At 40.2% G+C, this 16,371-nt stretch overlaps 4 protein-coding genes across 17 annotated transcripts in view; 1 reads left to right on the top strand and 3 right to left on the bottom strand.

Annotated features, from left to right (window-relative positions):
- The window catches only part of LOC126747314 (HIG1 domain family member 1A, mitochondrial), a 42,965-nt gene extending 30,802 nt beyond the window's left edge, over positions 1-12,163 (bottom strand). Inside the window, exon 1 of the mRNA XM_050455865.1 lies at positions 12,153-12,163. The gene's annotated coding sequence lies outside the window, so the exon portion shown is untranslated. The remainder of the gene's footprint in view (positions 1-12,152) is intronic.
- On the top strand, positions 65-9,663 carry LOC126747308 (uncharacterized). Of its 14 annotated transcripts, none has more exons than XM_050455857.1 (7): positions 68-430; positions 5,370-5,570; positions 5,626-5,805; positions 5,869-6,018; positions 6,150-6,302; positions 7,389-7,414; positions 9,545-9,663. In XM_050455857.1, exons 1-5 carry the CDS (start codon positions 353-355, stop codon positions 6,285-6,287), a joined length of 747 nt encoding a protein of 248 aa, XP_050311814.1. In that variant the 5' UTR covers positions 68-352; the 3' UTR covers positions 6,288-6,302; positions 7,389-7,414; positions 9,545-9,663. The 14 variants fall into 14 exon arrangements, 7 of the variants coding, with proteins under 7 accessions (XP_050311816.1, XP_050311815.1, XP_050311811.1 ...); XR_007664148.1 differs by having other exon boundaries at positions 69-430; positions 7,389-7,491; positions 9,623-9,663; XR_007664145.1 differs by lacking the exon at positions 7,389-7,414 and adding an exon at positions 8,480-8,556 and having other exon boundaries at positions 69-430; positions 6,150-6,327; positions 9,623-9,663.
- LOC126747315 (uncharacterized) lies at positions 11,075-11,746 on the bottom strand. The gene is made up of 3 exons (XM_050455868.1): positions 11,556-11,746; positions 11,414-11,497; positions 11,075-11,355 (listed from the first exon to the last, which is right to left on the bottom strand). Exons 1-3 carry the CDS (start codon positions 11,602-11,604, stop codon positions 11,204-11,206), a joined length of 285 nt encoding a protein of 94 aa, XP_050311825.1. The 5' UTR covers positions 11,605-11,746; the 3' UTR covers positions 11,075-11,203.
- LOC126747291 (glycerol kinase) lies at positions 12,098-14,820 on the bottom strand. The gene is made up of 6 exons (XM_050455833.1): positions 14,524-14,820; positions 14,247-14,425; positions 12,940-13,641; positions 12,703-12,883; positions 12,486-12,621; positions 12,098-12,432 (listed from the first exon to the last, which is right to left on the bottom strand). The coding sequence occupies exons 1-6, from the start codon at positions 14,583-14,585 to the stop codon at positions 12,163-12,165; spliced, it is 1,530 nt and encodes a 509-aa protein (XP_050311790.1). The 5' UTR covers positions 14,586-14,820; the 3' UTR covers positions 12,098-12,162.
- Between the last annotated feature and the right edge of the window lie 1,551 nt (positions 14,821-16,371).

Genomic DNA, 16,371 nt, shown 5'->3' with positions numbered 1-16,371 from the left:
ACCTTTCAATAAATTAACTTTCGACAAGTCAACATGGCGACGTCGCAACATATGTGCGCGATAAACAAAACACCGTTGGGTAGGCAAGCGAAACGCACCTCCGCCATCTTGTCCAGCAAGGACGCCGCAAAAATAATCATTTTTCCGGGTGATTTTCCCCGTTTTTCTTGCTTAAAACCCGCTGGAAATCCTTTAGAAATTAATCGAGAAGGTCCAGGGTGTTTCAGGGGACAGTGCAGTGCCGTATTTTAAACCGAACTTTAATTAAGAAATTTTTCTTTGTGTACGTGACCGCAGCGGTTTGTTGTGGTGCCAGTGGTGCACCTAAAAGGGGCCGATTTTTAGGCGAATCATGAGTAGGAGACATGATTCGGAGAACGAGGACGACCCGGAGCCCTTTCAGAGCTCTGGCGAGGAGTGGGACGTCGAGGTGGGTCCCGTTTGTTTAGTTTATCAGCAATTTTTTTGGCAGTGTATGTGCAGGGGCTTTCTTGACCAAATGGTGATCGGGTTTGCATTAATTAGAGAGAAAAATCTACATTTTACTGGTAATTTTTCATTTTGGAATCGTGATGAGAGCAATGGAAATTGCGTGTGCTTTTGAAATACATTTGTTTTTTCCATTGAAGCTTAACCTCAAAAATTTCTCAGTTACTTGATGGAAATGTCCACTAAAATATTGGAATTCCTTATAAAAAACCTTTGAATAAATTGACAATAATTGTATACTGTTTTAATGTAAAAAATTGGCCCTCCTCTGCAGAACTTCTACACTTAAACATTGGAATTCCCAATAAAGTCTAATTAATGCCATGAATTCCATATATTTTTTTAATATTAACCCCAGAAATGGTCTGCAAGGGAACTTACATTAGACCAAAAAATAATCATCTCAGTATCCATTGAGCTCACTTCACCATGTCTTCGAAATGTCTCCCAATCTACTAATTCTAGTTGTCTCTCTCTTAAGGGCCTAATTTACTACAAATCAAGCACAATCTGGCAACCTTTTGTTACTAACAGACATATTTATACAGTGAGCAACAAAAATATGGAACAAATTCAGTAAAAAATAAATGAGGGCGTGTTCGAAAAAACGCTCGCGCACGTCGACTAATATTTTTGATTGCGCATTTTTTACAACAAAAATTTTGTATACAGGGTGTCTCATGTAGCCGTGGTCAATGCCAACTTTCTTATTTTAAATGGAACGCCCTGTATGTGATTACATTTTCGGATTCTACATAAAATTATAGAAATTTTGATGTATCACATGCCATACTTTTATTCAACCGTTTCTAAGATATGTGGGTTTGAAAATTGCTGTTTTTACTATTTCCCTCTTGTATTCTTACTTTTTTCTGTAAACCACTGCATATGTCAAAAGATGCTCTCATATAACAATTCTATCAATATACCAAATTTCATTAGTTGATGTGTTCCATTTTTCCTGTGCCACCCGGTATTGCTCCAGTGTTGCCATGAAAAGCTGAATGTCCCTGTGCTCAATGAAGAATCATTATCATTAAGCCCCTATAAATAATGTGAATCATGAAACAGCATTCGCATCAATTTAACCTGAGAAAGCCTCAATGTGAATAGAACTCGTCAGGTATAGTTCAGTTCAGAGATCTATTAGAATCTTTGATGTGCCGCGAATAGTTCGTGTGCCGGTGTTGCTTGTATTGTCACATGACATGCATGTTTAAATCGCAAAATTTTATGTGAAAAAAGTCATAAAGTAATATTCTAAGCGATATTTAATCAGTCCATTAAATAAATAAATGTTTTAAGCATTTTTTTAAGAATTTATACATTTGATTCGTAAAATTTGACTACATGCGCCCACGTACTATTTTGTTAGACGTCTGACCTCAGTCACAGCCACTCAAGCGTGAAAAGTTGCACAGGTCCGGCCTTAACATTTATTATTCGGGATTCTTGGGATTAGTTTTATTAAGTTAGAAATTCAGGATAGTTGATAGGTAGATAATATTTAATTTAAATATAAGTAAGATTTAAGTACGAAAAAGAGTTTAACCAAAAATTTTAATTTAATAAGTTTAGTTTTTAGCGCTATCAGTGGGGTGTTTATAACAAGTGATGAGAGAATAGGTGGTACGAATTACTTAGGCCCATTTATTCTGTGGATTAAGGCATTAAATATTTACTTTTTGACACAAAAGGGTAAAATGTTTTGGTTTGTCTTCAAATTTTATATATTTCCTTTTTTTGGGTATTGAGATTTATTTTTACTTGGTGGTGATTATTAACGGGGATTTTGGCTGCCATATTCAATGTCCTTTATTATTGTTTTTTTTGTAATTAATACATATTATGATATATTATTATAATAAGATACTCGTGAAAACCCCCATCTCTATATTTCGTACCAATCTCTTTTGATAAAAAGTAATTATGTAGTCAGAAAAGTGGTATTTTAGAAAAGTATATTTTTTAAAATCAACTTTTACATTAAAAATCATCTAGCGGTCTATATCTTATGCGTTTAAAAGACACAAGTCTTACTTGTGAAAAACACACTTTACATCCTGAATGTAATATTTATTAATTTGTTTGCCTGATATTTAGTTATTGTGCATAATAGGAGAGATTAGATGAAAATTAACAAAGATAAATGCTTATACTAAAAACTTAAAATCTTATACAAAACACTACATTTTAAGTATACTGAATCCTAAAACTACAGTGAGAATACTAAATACTTTTATAAATTTAACCAGTCTTTTAAATCTGACCCAAAGAGTTAATACAATTTTCTAAATTCTGTTTTTTTGCCTTTGTTCTTTAGCAGTTTCTTCCATTAAGGAAGGAAACAGTTTCTCTGTTGCTGCTATGGATTTCAACTTCATCTCGCACATCAGCATATGGATACTAAAGCATTACATTATAATTATATTCTTTATTGTGTCGCTTAAGGACAAACAGGGGCAGTAAGCTGAAAAAAACAAAACTTTAAACTTGTTTAATTAATAAAAATAGGGTTTTCTTACTATGGCAAAAAAGGGACTTTTTTCCAGAGAATGAAGGAAGAGGCAGTCTTTATTGTGTCGCTGAAGGGCATATATTGCTGCATGTTGTCAATGAGCCAAAATATAAGATTGGAACAAAATTCGTGATAGGGACTAATTTTTGATCAGTTGACTGTCGTTTTCTATAAACCCATTCAATTTTTTTACCCATAAACACTCTATTATTTAAATGTTATTTATGAAAAAACGTTTGAATATTAAAATGTATCAATATCTTTTTGACACATAAGTTTATCTCATTCTAGCTCATAAAGGAATGAGATAACTAATAACTATACTTTTATCTCATATAAATGTTGACAAATTATTATGTTTATACAGGCACTCCTGAAATAAAAATTCCAATTACTTGACTTTTATAAAATGGATTTTAGTAAGTTCTTTAACAAAAACTAAAAAAGCCTTCAGAGTAGTCCATAACGCATTCATTTCAAAATTAAACCAATAGAACCCTAAGATATTAGGGTACTAACCAGAAACAAATTATTTTGTCTTTTACAGCCACCCCTGGAATAAAAATGCAATTTTCTTGGCTCTTAATAAATGGATTCTAGTCATTTCTTCAAAAAAGAATAAAAAAACCTTTAAAGTAGTTCATAAATCAATAACGGGAAAATTTTGACTGTTAGAACTCAAGGTATAAGTAAGAGGCCAATAAGAGACAAATTTTTTCCTTCTGGAATAAAATGTCCATTTTCTTCCGACTTTTAGTTATTACATTTTAGTTATTTTTATAGAAAAGACTAGGGAAGTCTTCAAAGTAGTCAATAAATCAATAATAACGAAATTTTTACTACTAGAATTCAAGATATTGGCGGGCTAATAAGAGACAAATAATTTTTTTTCTTACCGGCACTCCTGGAACAAAAAATCCAATTATTTTGACTTTTAGTAAATGAATTTCAAGCGTTTCTTCAGAAAAGACTAAAAAAGCCTTCAGAGTAGTCCATAAATCAATAATTTCAAAATCTTGACTACTAGAACTCAAGATATTATTGTGTCAATAAGGGACAAATTATTTTATTTTTTACAGGCACTCCTGGAATGAAAATTCAATTGTCTTGACATTTAATGAATAAATTCCAATCATTTCTTCAGAAAAGAGATGGCCATAAATCAATAATTGAAAAAATGTTGATTTTAAAAAATTTAAAATATTGAGATGCCAATAAGGGACAAATGTTTTTTTTCGCACAGGCACTCCTGGGATGGAATTTCAATGTTCTGGGCTTTTAGCTAGTGGATTTTAGTCATTTCTTTAAAAAAGACTAAAAAAATCTTCAGAATAATCCATAAATCAATAATTGCAAAGTTTTGACATTTTCCTTCTTGAAAAAATTACTGTGGTTATTATTAAGTAAGAAAAAAATATTGTTGTAAATTTCTTTGTAAAAAAAAATTCCTAGACAAACACGAAATTTGATCCTCAACTGCCACAACAGAGGAAAGTAAGCTGTAAAAAACAAAATTTTAGACTTATTTTCTTAATAAAAACAGTGTTTTTCTTACTATAGCAAAAAAGGGTTTTTCCCAGAAAAAAGGTCGAAGAAGTAGTCTTTATTGTGTCACTGAAGGGCAAACAGGGGCAGTTATAATACTAAAACAAATCCACAAACACAAATAAAAAAACACAGTTCCTCACAGTAAAAACTGCAAAAAATTTAGACGAATACAGGCCTAAATTCTAAATTCACCACTTTCATAAAAGGGGAAAAAGGAAAACCAGCAAATCCCATCAAATAATAATGACCTCACCTGACCTCCCTCCCAACTATTAAAGGTGATAGACCCATCCTTAAAGATTTCTTTAAAGACACGTCAAAAGTAATACAAAAACAGCCCATAAATTTATCTGGGTACGGCCCCGTAATTCTCAAAATCAGTGGGATAGAGAGAGATACACAATTACTTGCACAGCCTAAAGTAGGAATCGCCAGAACGCAGATGTTTTATCTTTGTTTAATAGACTGGCTAAAAAGAGGTGACAAGGCTGTGAGTGCTGGGAGTGTTTAAAATATTTTGTAAGATGCTTGGATTTTAGTCCGCGGTCAATTTTTTGATATTATTTTCTTGTGATATTATTTTCTTTCTAAAAATGGACATTTTCGAAAGAAAAATAAAAAATAGTATAAAACATGCGGTTTTACGTATATTTAAAATGATTTCATCGATAAACTATATAAAATCTTACCATTTAAACATGTATATCATGCGACAATAAATACGACATAGGCGCACGGACTAGTTAGTGCGGCATCTGCGACACATCAAAGATTCTAATAGATCTCTGAATTGGACTTTAATTGGCCCTTTCAGGAAGAAAAAAAGACAGCAAGACGAAAGTCTGGACGAGTGACGCGTAAACCAAAGAGGGCGAAGATGGACGAGAGCGGTAGCGAGGAGGCGGACGAGGACGAGGAAGACGAAGGACGATTCTTTGAGGAGGAGCAGGCGAAAAAGAAGAAGAAGCCCGGGCCGAAAAAGGGGGCGAGGCCCACCCCGAAGAAGCAGCAAAAAGTAGATTTTCTCGCTCGCGAATTATTCTTGAGCCTCAGGCGGGATGTTTTTGTAGGTTCTTAACGAGAGCGACCTCTCGAACGACGGGAACTCGAACGTGTCCCAGGAGGAGCGCAAGGGGGTTTCCGGGAACGAGTCGGACTCCTCTAAAACCGGCGGGAACAACGTGAACGTTCAGGCGAGGGGCGTTCACCGGAAGTTCATTCCGAAGACGATTTACTCGGAAGATTACGCTGTAGGTGTATAGGGGGACGGGGAGAAGGGGTGGTTAATGTGCGTCCGGTTTTTTTGTTTTTAGACGGGGTCGTTTGTTATTGCGAAAAAAGACGCGCAGGGTGGGGATCCCGCCAAACATCCGGTCATATGGCGGATCGACGGCAAAGCCCTGCTGCAAAAGTACGAGGCGTTCGACGAGGATGAGAAAGTGAGACACAAAAACACCTCGATCGTAAGTCCGGCAGGTCGGCCGTCCCGTTTCACTGTATATACGGACTTTTTTGAAGCCTTGGACGGCATTGAAACGGGACAGCCGACGTAGTGGCCATTAAAGAAAGAGAGAGACAGAAAAATGAATTTTAGTACACCGGGTGGTCGCCTTTAGACAAGGATCTCTACGCCCCGATCACCGTTGACGTCATCAGGCACAACAACAACAATTTGACGGTCGAGGTCCAGTGGGACAAGCTCAAGGTCATCAATGACAATGACAGCGATTAAGACTTGCGCAATAGTGTTTTTTTTTTCTTTTTAGTTTAAGGTCCAATCATAGATGTCTTTATTTTTCTTCTTTTTTTTTTCGTCATATGAGTGTTTATATTATGTTTTTTTTTTGAGTGGGGAGAAAACAATAAATGTTACTTTTATGGGCTAAAGAGGGCTGTTTTTGTGTTCAGAGTGCTCCTAACCTCAGAAGTGATGGCTGTCAATATTGTACGCCATCTTTGTTTTGTAACACTGACAGATGACGTTGATGACAATTGATCTGTCAAAATTATTATCCTTTTCCAGGCAGTTGAGGCCAATTTTTCATCTCTCAAGCAGTTGAAAAATGAATTCAACTGGCCGGAAAAATGAATGAAATTCCTTCTGCAGCGGCCATTTTTAATTCGTGACGTAACACCGACAGCAGGTCTACGATCTGTCAAAGTTATCCGCCATCTTTGTTTCTTAACATAATATTTTATAGTTCCGTCAAATTATTGACATTAGATCTGTCAAATACATGCGCCATATTTGTTTTTTGACGTAATATTTGACAGTACATCTTTTAAAATCGTACGCCACCCATGTTGCATCATTTAATTTTTTAACAACGTTGGTGCAGCTCTAAGACATTGACGCAAATCTGTAAAAGTCAGCTGATCCAAAAATAGCGGTTATTCTACACACTTTTAAAACGTCAAATTCATTGGCAGCAAAAAATTATCCGCCATCTTGGATTGACTGCCTTGTCACTCTTAATCTGACATTAGAACCAATATGGCGGCCAAAATCAGTTGATCGCTCGCCATCTGTGCTTCAAAAACACCTCGATCGTAAGTCCGGCAGGTCGGCCGTCCCGTTTCACTGTATATACGGACTTTTTTGAAGCCTTGGACGGCATTGAAACGGGACAGCCGACGTAGTGGCCATTAAAGAAAGAGAGAGACAGAAAAATGAATTTTAGTACACCGGGTGGTCGCCTTTAGACAAGGATCTCTACGCCCCGATCACCGTTGACGTCATCAGGCACAACAACAACAATTTGACGGTCGAGGTTCAGTGGGACAAGCTCAAGGTCATCAATGACAATGACAGCGATTAAGACTTGCGCAATAGTGTTTTTTTTTTCTTTTTAGTTTAAGGTCCAATCATAGATGTCTTTATTTTTCTTCTTTTTTTTTTCGTCATACGAGTGTTTATATTATGATTGTTTTTTTTTTTTTTGAGTGGGGAGAAAACAATAAATGTTACTTTTATGGGCTAAAGAGGGCTGTTTTTCTGTTCAGAGTGCTCCTAACCTCAAAAGTGATGGCTGTCAATATTGTACGCCATCTTTGTTTTGTAACATTGACAGATGACGTTGATGACAATTGATCTGTCGAAATTCTTGTCCTATAGAGTTAAATGCATTTTTTCACTCTTCCAGGCAGTTGAGGCCAATTTTTCATCTCAAGCAGTTAAAAAATGAATTCAACTGACCCGAAAAATTAATAACATTTCTTCTGCAGCGGTCATTTTTAATTCCTGACGTAACACCGACAGCAGGTCTACGATCTGTCAAAGTTATCCGCCATCTTTGTTTCTTAACATAATGTTTTATAGTTCCGTCAAATTATTGACATTAGATCTGTCAAATACTTAAATTTGACGTAATCGTTGCATAATTTAATTTTTTAACAGCGTTAGTGCAACTCACTGACATTGACGCAGATCTGTAAAAATCAGCTGATTCCAAAATAACGGTTACTCTACAAACTTTGAAAACGTCAAATTCATTGACAGCAGAAAACTATCCGCTTGGATTTACTGCCTTGTCACTCTTTAACTGACAGTAGAACCAATATGGCGGCCAAAATCAGTTGATCGCTCGCCATCTGTGCTTCAAAAACACCTCGATCGTAAGTCCGGCAGGTCGGCCGACCCGTTTCACTGTATATACGGACTTTTTTGAAGCCTTTGACGGCATTGAAACGGGACAGCCGACGTAGTGGCCATTAAAGAAAGAGAGAGACAGAAAAATGAATTTTAGTACACCGGGTGGTCGCCCTTAGACAAGGATCTCTACGCCCCGATCACCGTTGACGTCATCAGGCACAACAACAACAATTTGACGGTCGAGGTCCAGTGGGACAAGCTCAAGGTCATCAATGACAATGACAGCGATTAAGACTTGCGCAATAGTGTTTTTTTTCTCTTTTTAGTTTAAGGTCCAATCATAGATGTCTTTATTTTTCTTCTTTTTTTTTTCGTCATACGAGTGTTTATATTATGATTGTTTTTTTTTTTTTTGAGTGGGGAGAAAACAATAAATGTTACTTTTATGGGCTAAAGAGGGCTGTTTTTCTGTTCAGAGTGCTCCTAACCTCAAAAGTGATGGCTGTCAATATTGTACGCCATCTTTGTTTTGTAACATTGACAGATGACGTTGATGACAATTGATCTGTCGAAATTATTGTCCTATAGAGTTAAATGCATTTTTTCACTCTTCCAGGCAGTTGAGGCCAATTTTTCATCTCAAGCAGTTAAAAAATGAATTCAACTGACCCGAAAAATTAATAACATTTCTTCTGCAGCGGTCATTTTTAATTCCTGACGTAACACCGACAGCAGGTCTACGATCTGTCAAAGTTATCCGCCATCTTTGTTTCTTAACATAATGTTTTATAGTTCCGTCAAATTATTGACATTAGATCTGTCAAATACTTAAATTTGACGTAATCGTTGCATAATTTAATTTTTTAACAGCGTTAGTGCAACTCACTGACATTGACGCAGATCTGTAAAAATCAGCTGATTCCAAAATAACGGTTACTCTACAAACTTTGAAAACGTCAAATTCATTGACAGCAGAAAACTATCCGCTTGGATTTACTGCCTTGTCACTCTTTAACTGACAGTAGAACCAATATGGCGGCCAAAATCAGTTGATCGCTCGCCATCTGTGCTTCAAAAACACCTCGATCGTAAGTCCGGCAGGTCGGCCGACCCGTTTCACTGTATATACGGACTTTTTTGAAGCCTTTGACGGCATTGAAACGGGACAGCCGACGTAGTGGCCATTAAAGAAAGAGAGAGACAGAAAAATGAATTTTAGTACACCGGGTGGTCGCCCTTAGACAAGGATCTCTACGCCCCGATCACCGTTGACGTCATCAGGCACAACAACAACAATTTGACGGTCGAGGTTCAGTGGGACAAGCTCAAGGTCATCAATGACAATGACAGCGATTAAGACTTGCGCAATAGTGTTTTTTTTCTCTTTTTAGTTTAAGGTCCAATCATAGATGTCTTTATTTTTTCTTCTTTTTTTTTCGTCATACGAGTGTTTATATTATGATTGTTTTTTTTTTGAGTGGGGAGAAAACAATAAATGTTACTTTTATGGGCTAAAGAGGGCTGTTTTTCTGTTCAGAGTGGTCCTAACCTCAAAAGTGATGGCTGGCAATATTGTACGCCATCTTTGTTTTGTAACACTGACAGATGACGTTGATGACAATTGATCTGTCAAAATTATTATCCTTTTCCAGGCAGTTGAGGCCAATTTTTCATCTCTCGCAGTTAAAAAATGAATTCAACTGACCCGAAAAATGAATGAAATTCCTTCTGCAGCGGCCATTTTTAATTCGTGACGTAACACTGACAGCAGGTCTACGATCTGTCAAAGTTATACGCCATCTTTGTTTCTTAACATAATATTTTATAGTTCCGTCAAATTATTGACATTAGATCTGTCAAATACATGCGCCATATTTGTTTTTTGACGTAATATTTAACAATACATCTTTCAAAATCGTACGCCATCCATGTTGCATAATTACATTTTTTAACAGCGTTACTGCAACTGACGGCCAAAATCAGTTGATCGCTCGCCATCTGTGTTCACCTGAAGCAATCATTAAGCAAACATCGCACAGGTTTCCTTTATGGCCTGAGTAAACTGTTACACATCTTTGTATATTTACACACTGATAAAGCGGAGATAAAGACGAATAAATTCCTTTATTGTCGAATTTTTAACACCAGAATAACCGTCGCAAGTGCACTGACTTATAATAACGAAAAAACTTCAAACATGCAAAAAATCGCGAAAATCCTTCTGGTCGTTTTCTTGCTCGGCTGCGCAGTGTTGCAAGAAGCGGAGGCGCGCAGGAACATCTTGAGAGGCCGGAAAGCCGTCACTAGACACTACCTCAGTAAGTAAATATTCAACCCTTCACAGTTCCGCCTCCATTTTGTGCTGTCCTAACCTAAAAAAACCACTCCTCTTCTTCTTAGGACCGTTGGGCTTGCCCTCCTGGGCCATAGTCATCCTGGTGGGCTTAGGCCAACTGGGCGTCGGCGCTCTCATATTCGTCCTACTGAAAATCACGATCCTGGACCGATCCTTGAAACCCGCTTACATGGTCGCCCCGATGACGCCCCCAGAAGAACGAAACGTCGCATAGAAATATCCATTTTAATTATTGTATTTACACAGTAGAATAAATAACATCGTTTTCCTTTTGTAAGTGGCGCCATCTTGGTTTGTTATTTGACAGCTGTCAAAATATTCGTGGATCGGAGGCTTCCCGTCCTGGATATATAACCTTCTTTGTTTGGTTTGACAGGTCTACTTGTCTTTTAACTGTCAAACAAGAAAGTGTGGATATGCGGGAGTGCGTTTGACAGTTCTTAGATGTCATTTTACAAACGCCATCTTTGTAGCTGGGTTGATAGTTGCCTGGACGAATGAAAAAATTGACATTTGACTTGACATATTAAATTTATGGTGGGGAATTTTGTTTAAGGTGACAGCTGTCAAATCACGAAAATCATTGTTTATTTAATAAATAACACCAGTAATAATAATAATAATAATAATTGATTCACCTTATAACCTAAAATAAAAAAAACAGTGTAAATCTAGTGCGCCATCTTGGTTTAAATGACAGTTATGCGTCACTAAGGGGTGCAACAGAGTAAGACGCCGACGTTTCCGTGTCTACGATGGTTTTTTTCAGTATGACGTAGATGACAGCTCCTATGACAAGCTGTCCCACGCCTACTAGGATTATTATGGCCCACGCTGGGATGGCCATAGGAGCTACGGTAAGACAAAGACAATATAATCGACTAGTTAGACAAAGATGCTGCTGACTTACTTAAGTATCTTCTGGTGACCGTCTTTCTGCCCCTTAAGACGTTTCTCCTGCCCTCCACCTCTGGGGTGAACATTGACAATAGAACTGAAAATATTTTATTATTTGTTTGGGTCAAGTGTTATTTTATTTATTTATTTATTACCTGTTGCTACTGCGAAGTATAAAAGCGCCCTTTTCCCTAAAAAAGCCATTTTCCGTCGATTTTGTCTGTTTTTGTTAATTCTTCAACAGGTGAAAGCGTACTACATACATTGAAAATTGATAATAATTATCTTAACAGATAAAATATCGATAATCCATTGAAATACGACAGTCAACTGACTCACTATGTAAATAGATGAAACACAATAAAATGTTTATTTTTTCTCAAAATCCCTAATATTCCTGGAATGGACCACGCCCTCTTCCAGAAAACGCTGCTCCCTACATTGTCCTGCTATCTAATTCCTGACAAATGAGGTAAGTAGTAAATTTCACTTTCTCATAGTAGGCATTGATTCGTTACAACCACAAATCCAAGATGGCGCTTATGTAGTAGGCCTTGATTAGCTTCAATCATTCATCAAGATGGCGCTGAACACCGAGAACCTCTCTTGACGCTTGCGCGGTGCGACTGTTTTTTCTAACAAGAAGTTCCTGTCTTGCGCATACAGCTTCTCAACTTAATGAATAAAACACCAAACAAACTTTCTAAAAAAATATTTAATATCTTTCGGATTCTTCTCTGAACTGGTCTCCCTCCACTTAACCTACAAAACGTCCCACCCCATCGCCCTCTCCACCGCCAACTTCCACTTGGCGTAGCGGATGTCCCGCTCGCCCTCGCCCACTCGCACCTCCCACGAGTCGCACGGGATCTCCATGGGGTGGGCGAGGTCCCAGTGGCCCACGGCCGCCCCCGCCACCATCGCCGCCCCCAGGGCCGTGCTCTCCGCCATTGAGGGCTTCGCCACCCTCACCCCCGCCAGATCCGCCTGCAGTTGCATCAGCAGCGAGTTCGCCGTCATGCCGCCATCTACCTGTTGACAGATGATGTTAGAAATGTCATTTGTGACAGTTCACAATGTCGTACTTGCAACGTTGTCAGGTGTGAGCCGTAGTCCTTGTTCATGGCCTCCAGGATGTCCCTGGTCTGGTAGCAAACTGCGTCCAGCGCCGCCTTCACTATGTGGCAGCCCTGCGTATCCTCTGATATCCCGATTATCACCCTGGAAACACCCATTTTGTTCACTAGTGGTTTCTCTCTATGGCGTTTTAAAACAAATCTACTGTGTGACAGTTGAACTCACCCTCGTGCCTCTTGCTGCCAGTAGGGGGCGTACAGGCCGCTAAACGCCGGCACGAAGTAAACTTCCCCCGCGTCAGCCAAGATGGCCGCCTCGGCGATAGTTTGGGCGTCGCCGAACGATGGCAGCAGGCTCATGTTGTCTTTGAGCCAGTTCAGTGCTGCCCCAGCGATGGCTACCGAGCCTACAAAGAAGTTACATTAAAAAAAAACTGCCAATCAGTCAAAAAAGAGTTTTTACCCTCCAAAGCGTACACCGGCTGACTCTTGGGGCCCAACTGGTAAGCCACGGTGGTGATCAGGCCATGCGCACTGCTCACCTTGACGGTTCCGGTGTTGTAGAGTAAAAAACAACCGGTGCCGTAGGTGGCCTTCGCTTGGCCCCTCTGCAGACACTGTTGCCCCAGCAGGGCGCCCTGCTGATCCCCCACACACCCCGCCAGTTGCACTCCTCTGAGAGACCCCACCTGGATCGTCCCGTAAACCTCAGAGCTGGATTTGATCTTCGGCAGTATGGCTGGGGGAACCCCGAAGAAGTTTAGCAGCACCGGGTCCCATTTGAGGCTGTCGATGTTCATCAGCATCGTGCGGGAGGCGTTGGTGACGTCAGTGAGGTGTAACCCGCCCTGCGCGCCCCCCGTCAGGTTCCAAATTAACCAGCTGTCGATGGTGCCGAACAAGCAGTCGTTCGCCGCCACCGCCTTCTTGATCCTCGGCACGTTGTCCAACAGCCAGCGCAGCTTTACTGCGCTGAAGTACGGCGAGATCGGCAACCCGCACAACGGCTTCAGGTAGTTCTTGTTCTTCGTCTTGTTCGGGATTTTGTCCAGCAGCTGATCTACCGTTGACGAGGTGCGCACGTCCAGCCACACTATGGAGTTGTAGAGCGGCTTACCGGTCGACTTCTTCCAGACTACGGTCGATTCTCGTTGGTTTGTGATGCCTGCAGGGTTACCAGAATCTACGTAACTAGGAGGCTTTTTGAGGTATAGAGATGGGAAATTGTGCTTTGAATAAAGGAAATCTGCAGCTATACAGTCGTCTAATTACCATAAGAGAATCTACAGGACTTTTCGGCCCTCTAAGCTTTGACTACAGCTAAGCTCGTCTTGGGATAAGAAGTCCGTATGATAGAAATGACGTAACTCAGAGGCTTTTTGAGCTACAGGCATGGGAAGTTGTGCCTTGAATAAAGGAAATCTGTAGCTATACACTCGTGTAAATATCAATAGAAAGTATACAGAACTTTTCTGCATTCCATCAGGCTTTGACTACAGCCAAGGCCCTCAGGGGATAGGAAATCCGCATGGTAAAAATGACGTAACTCTTCGGCCCTTTGAGGTACCGAAATGCCTTGGATATAAAAGTTCTGCAGCTACAGTGATGTCACTTCCGTTAAAGACCCTACATAACTTTTCTGTGTTGAGCTGTACTCGATTAGGATACGAAGCAGAACTCCCAAACCATATAAGCTAGAAGGATGGGACAACTTGCGTGGGCTACAGCGAAGCTGTAGTTATACAGTAAAATAGAACAAGCACTATTTACCTACAGCCACAATATCATTAACGCTTCCGCCAACGGAGACGAGCTTGTCGATGGTTTTCTCGATGCAAATACTGACACATTCGAGAATTTCCATGGGGTCCTGCTCGACCCATCCTTCCTGTGGGCATATTTGGGACAGGGGGTGCTGGTGGGAGGCCACCACCTCCGTGGTGCCGGCTCTAAAATACGAATTTATCAATGAAGGTCAGTTATCTCGATAATCGATCAAGTGTCATGGTGGCCACGCCCCTCAATGTATGTGAACATATGGACTTACTTGAACAAGATGAACCTCGCGCTGGAGGTGCCTTCGTCTATTGCACCCACGAGTGGCCCCATTATTCAGTTAAACAGAGACAAAAGAGGTGATTGTTTCAATGCGCTTCTTTTTTACATAATAATCTCGAGATAATCGGGACCGCGACCCTGAATAATTGAATTTTATTATTTCGGTTTTATCTCGCGGTTTTACGATATCGCGCTCGTTTCCATTGTGTATCAATAAAATTCGGTTTAAAGTCGATAATTTTTAATATGCGCTTGTGTAACGGCGACTAAATTTACTTTTCTGATGGTGGGGCGCGATGTGGGAGCGACCGGGACAGAAAGTCGTCGCCACACGTAATCGATCGCCGCCGTGTTTTTTATCTAAAAATAAATTTTCCTGTTTTTGTGATTTAATTAGCGCCAAGTGATTTTTCGTTGCGTTAGGAAACGATGAGTGGCCGATGCACGTCGTTGTCAATCCTCTGTGCCTCGTCTTATGTATTAGTCTGTCCGCGAGACGCAGACACACACTCTCACTGGCCTGATGAGACCCGTAAGGTCGAAACTAGGGTAACAAAATACCAAAGATCGTACATAGCCCGTGTATAAAGAGCGGGGCATCTTTGACTTATTTCTGTTACCTTAGTCGCCAGTTAAACTGCTAAAACGATGGCTGTCTGATGCATAACGTCAATCTGCTGTGTGTCTCTGCCTTAAGAAACGATGGCTATCTGATGCACGTCATCAGTCTACTGAGTGTCTTTGCTTTAAGCTACGATGGCTTTCTGATGCACGTCATCAGTCTACTGAGTGTCTTTGCTTTAAGCTACGATGGCTTTCTGATGCACGTCATCAGTCTACTGAGTGTCTTTACGTTAAGATACGATGGCTGTCTGATGCACCTCATCAGTCTACTGAGCGTCTTTGCGTTATGATACGATGGCTGTCTGATGCACATCATCAGTCTACTGAGTGTCTTTGCGTTAAGATACGATGGCTGTCTGATGCACGTTGTCAGTCTACTGAGTGTCTTTGCGTTAAGATACGATGGCTGTCTGATGCACATCATCAGTCTACTGAGTGTCTTTGCGTTAAGATACGATGGCTGTCTGATGCACGTTGTCAGTCTACTGAGTGTCTTTGCGTTAAGATACGATGGCTGCCTGATGCACATCATCAGTCTACTGAGTGTCTTTGCGTTAAGATACGATGGCTGTCTGATGCACATCATCAGTCTACTGAGTGTCTGTGTGTTAAGAGACGACGGTTGTCCGATGCAAGTCGTCAGTCTACTGAGTGTCTGTGCGCTTAAAGACGATGGCTGTCTCTCGTGGATGTGTCTCTTTTGTACGACGTAACCTTGACGTGACCTTGAGTCAAGGTCAAACCTTGAGTCTTTGATGGATGTGTCTCCCTTGTACGACGTGACCTTGAGTCAAGGTCAAACCTTGAGTCTCTGGTGGATGTATTTCTCTTGTACGACGTGACCTTGAGTCAAGGTCGAACTATGAATCTCTCGTGGCTGTGTCTCTCTTGTTCGATGTGACCTTGACGTGGCCTTGAGTCAAGGTCGAACTTTGAATCTCTCGTGGCTGTGTCTCTCTTGTTCGATGTGACCTTGACGTGGCCTTGAGTCAAGGTCGAACTTTGAATCTCTCGTGGATGTGTTTCTCTTGTACGACGTGACCTTGACGTGGCCTTGAGTCAAGGTCAAACCTTGAGTCTCTGGTAAATGTGTCTCTCTTATACGACGTGACCTTGACGTGGCCTTGAGTCAAGGTCGAACTTTGAATCTCTCGTGGCTGTGTCTCTCTTGTACGACGTGACCTTGACGTGGCCTTGAGGCAAGGTCAAACCT

The sequence above is a fragment of the Anthonomus grandis genome, chromosome 19 (genome assembly GCF_022605725.1).
Source record: "Anthonomus grandis grandis chromosome 19, icAntGran1.3, whole genome shotgun sequence".
NCBI classification, from domain to species: domain Eukaryota; kingdom Metazoa; phylum Arthropoda; class Insecta; order Coleoptera; family Curculionidae; genus Anthonomus; species Anthonomus grandis.
Note: the sequence above shows the minus strand (reverse complement) of the source record. Positions and strands in the feature narration are given on the sequence as shown.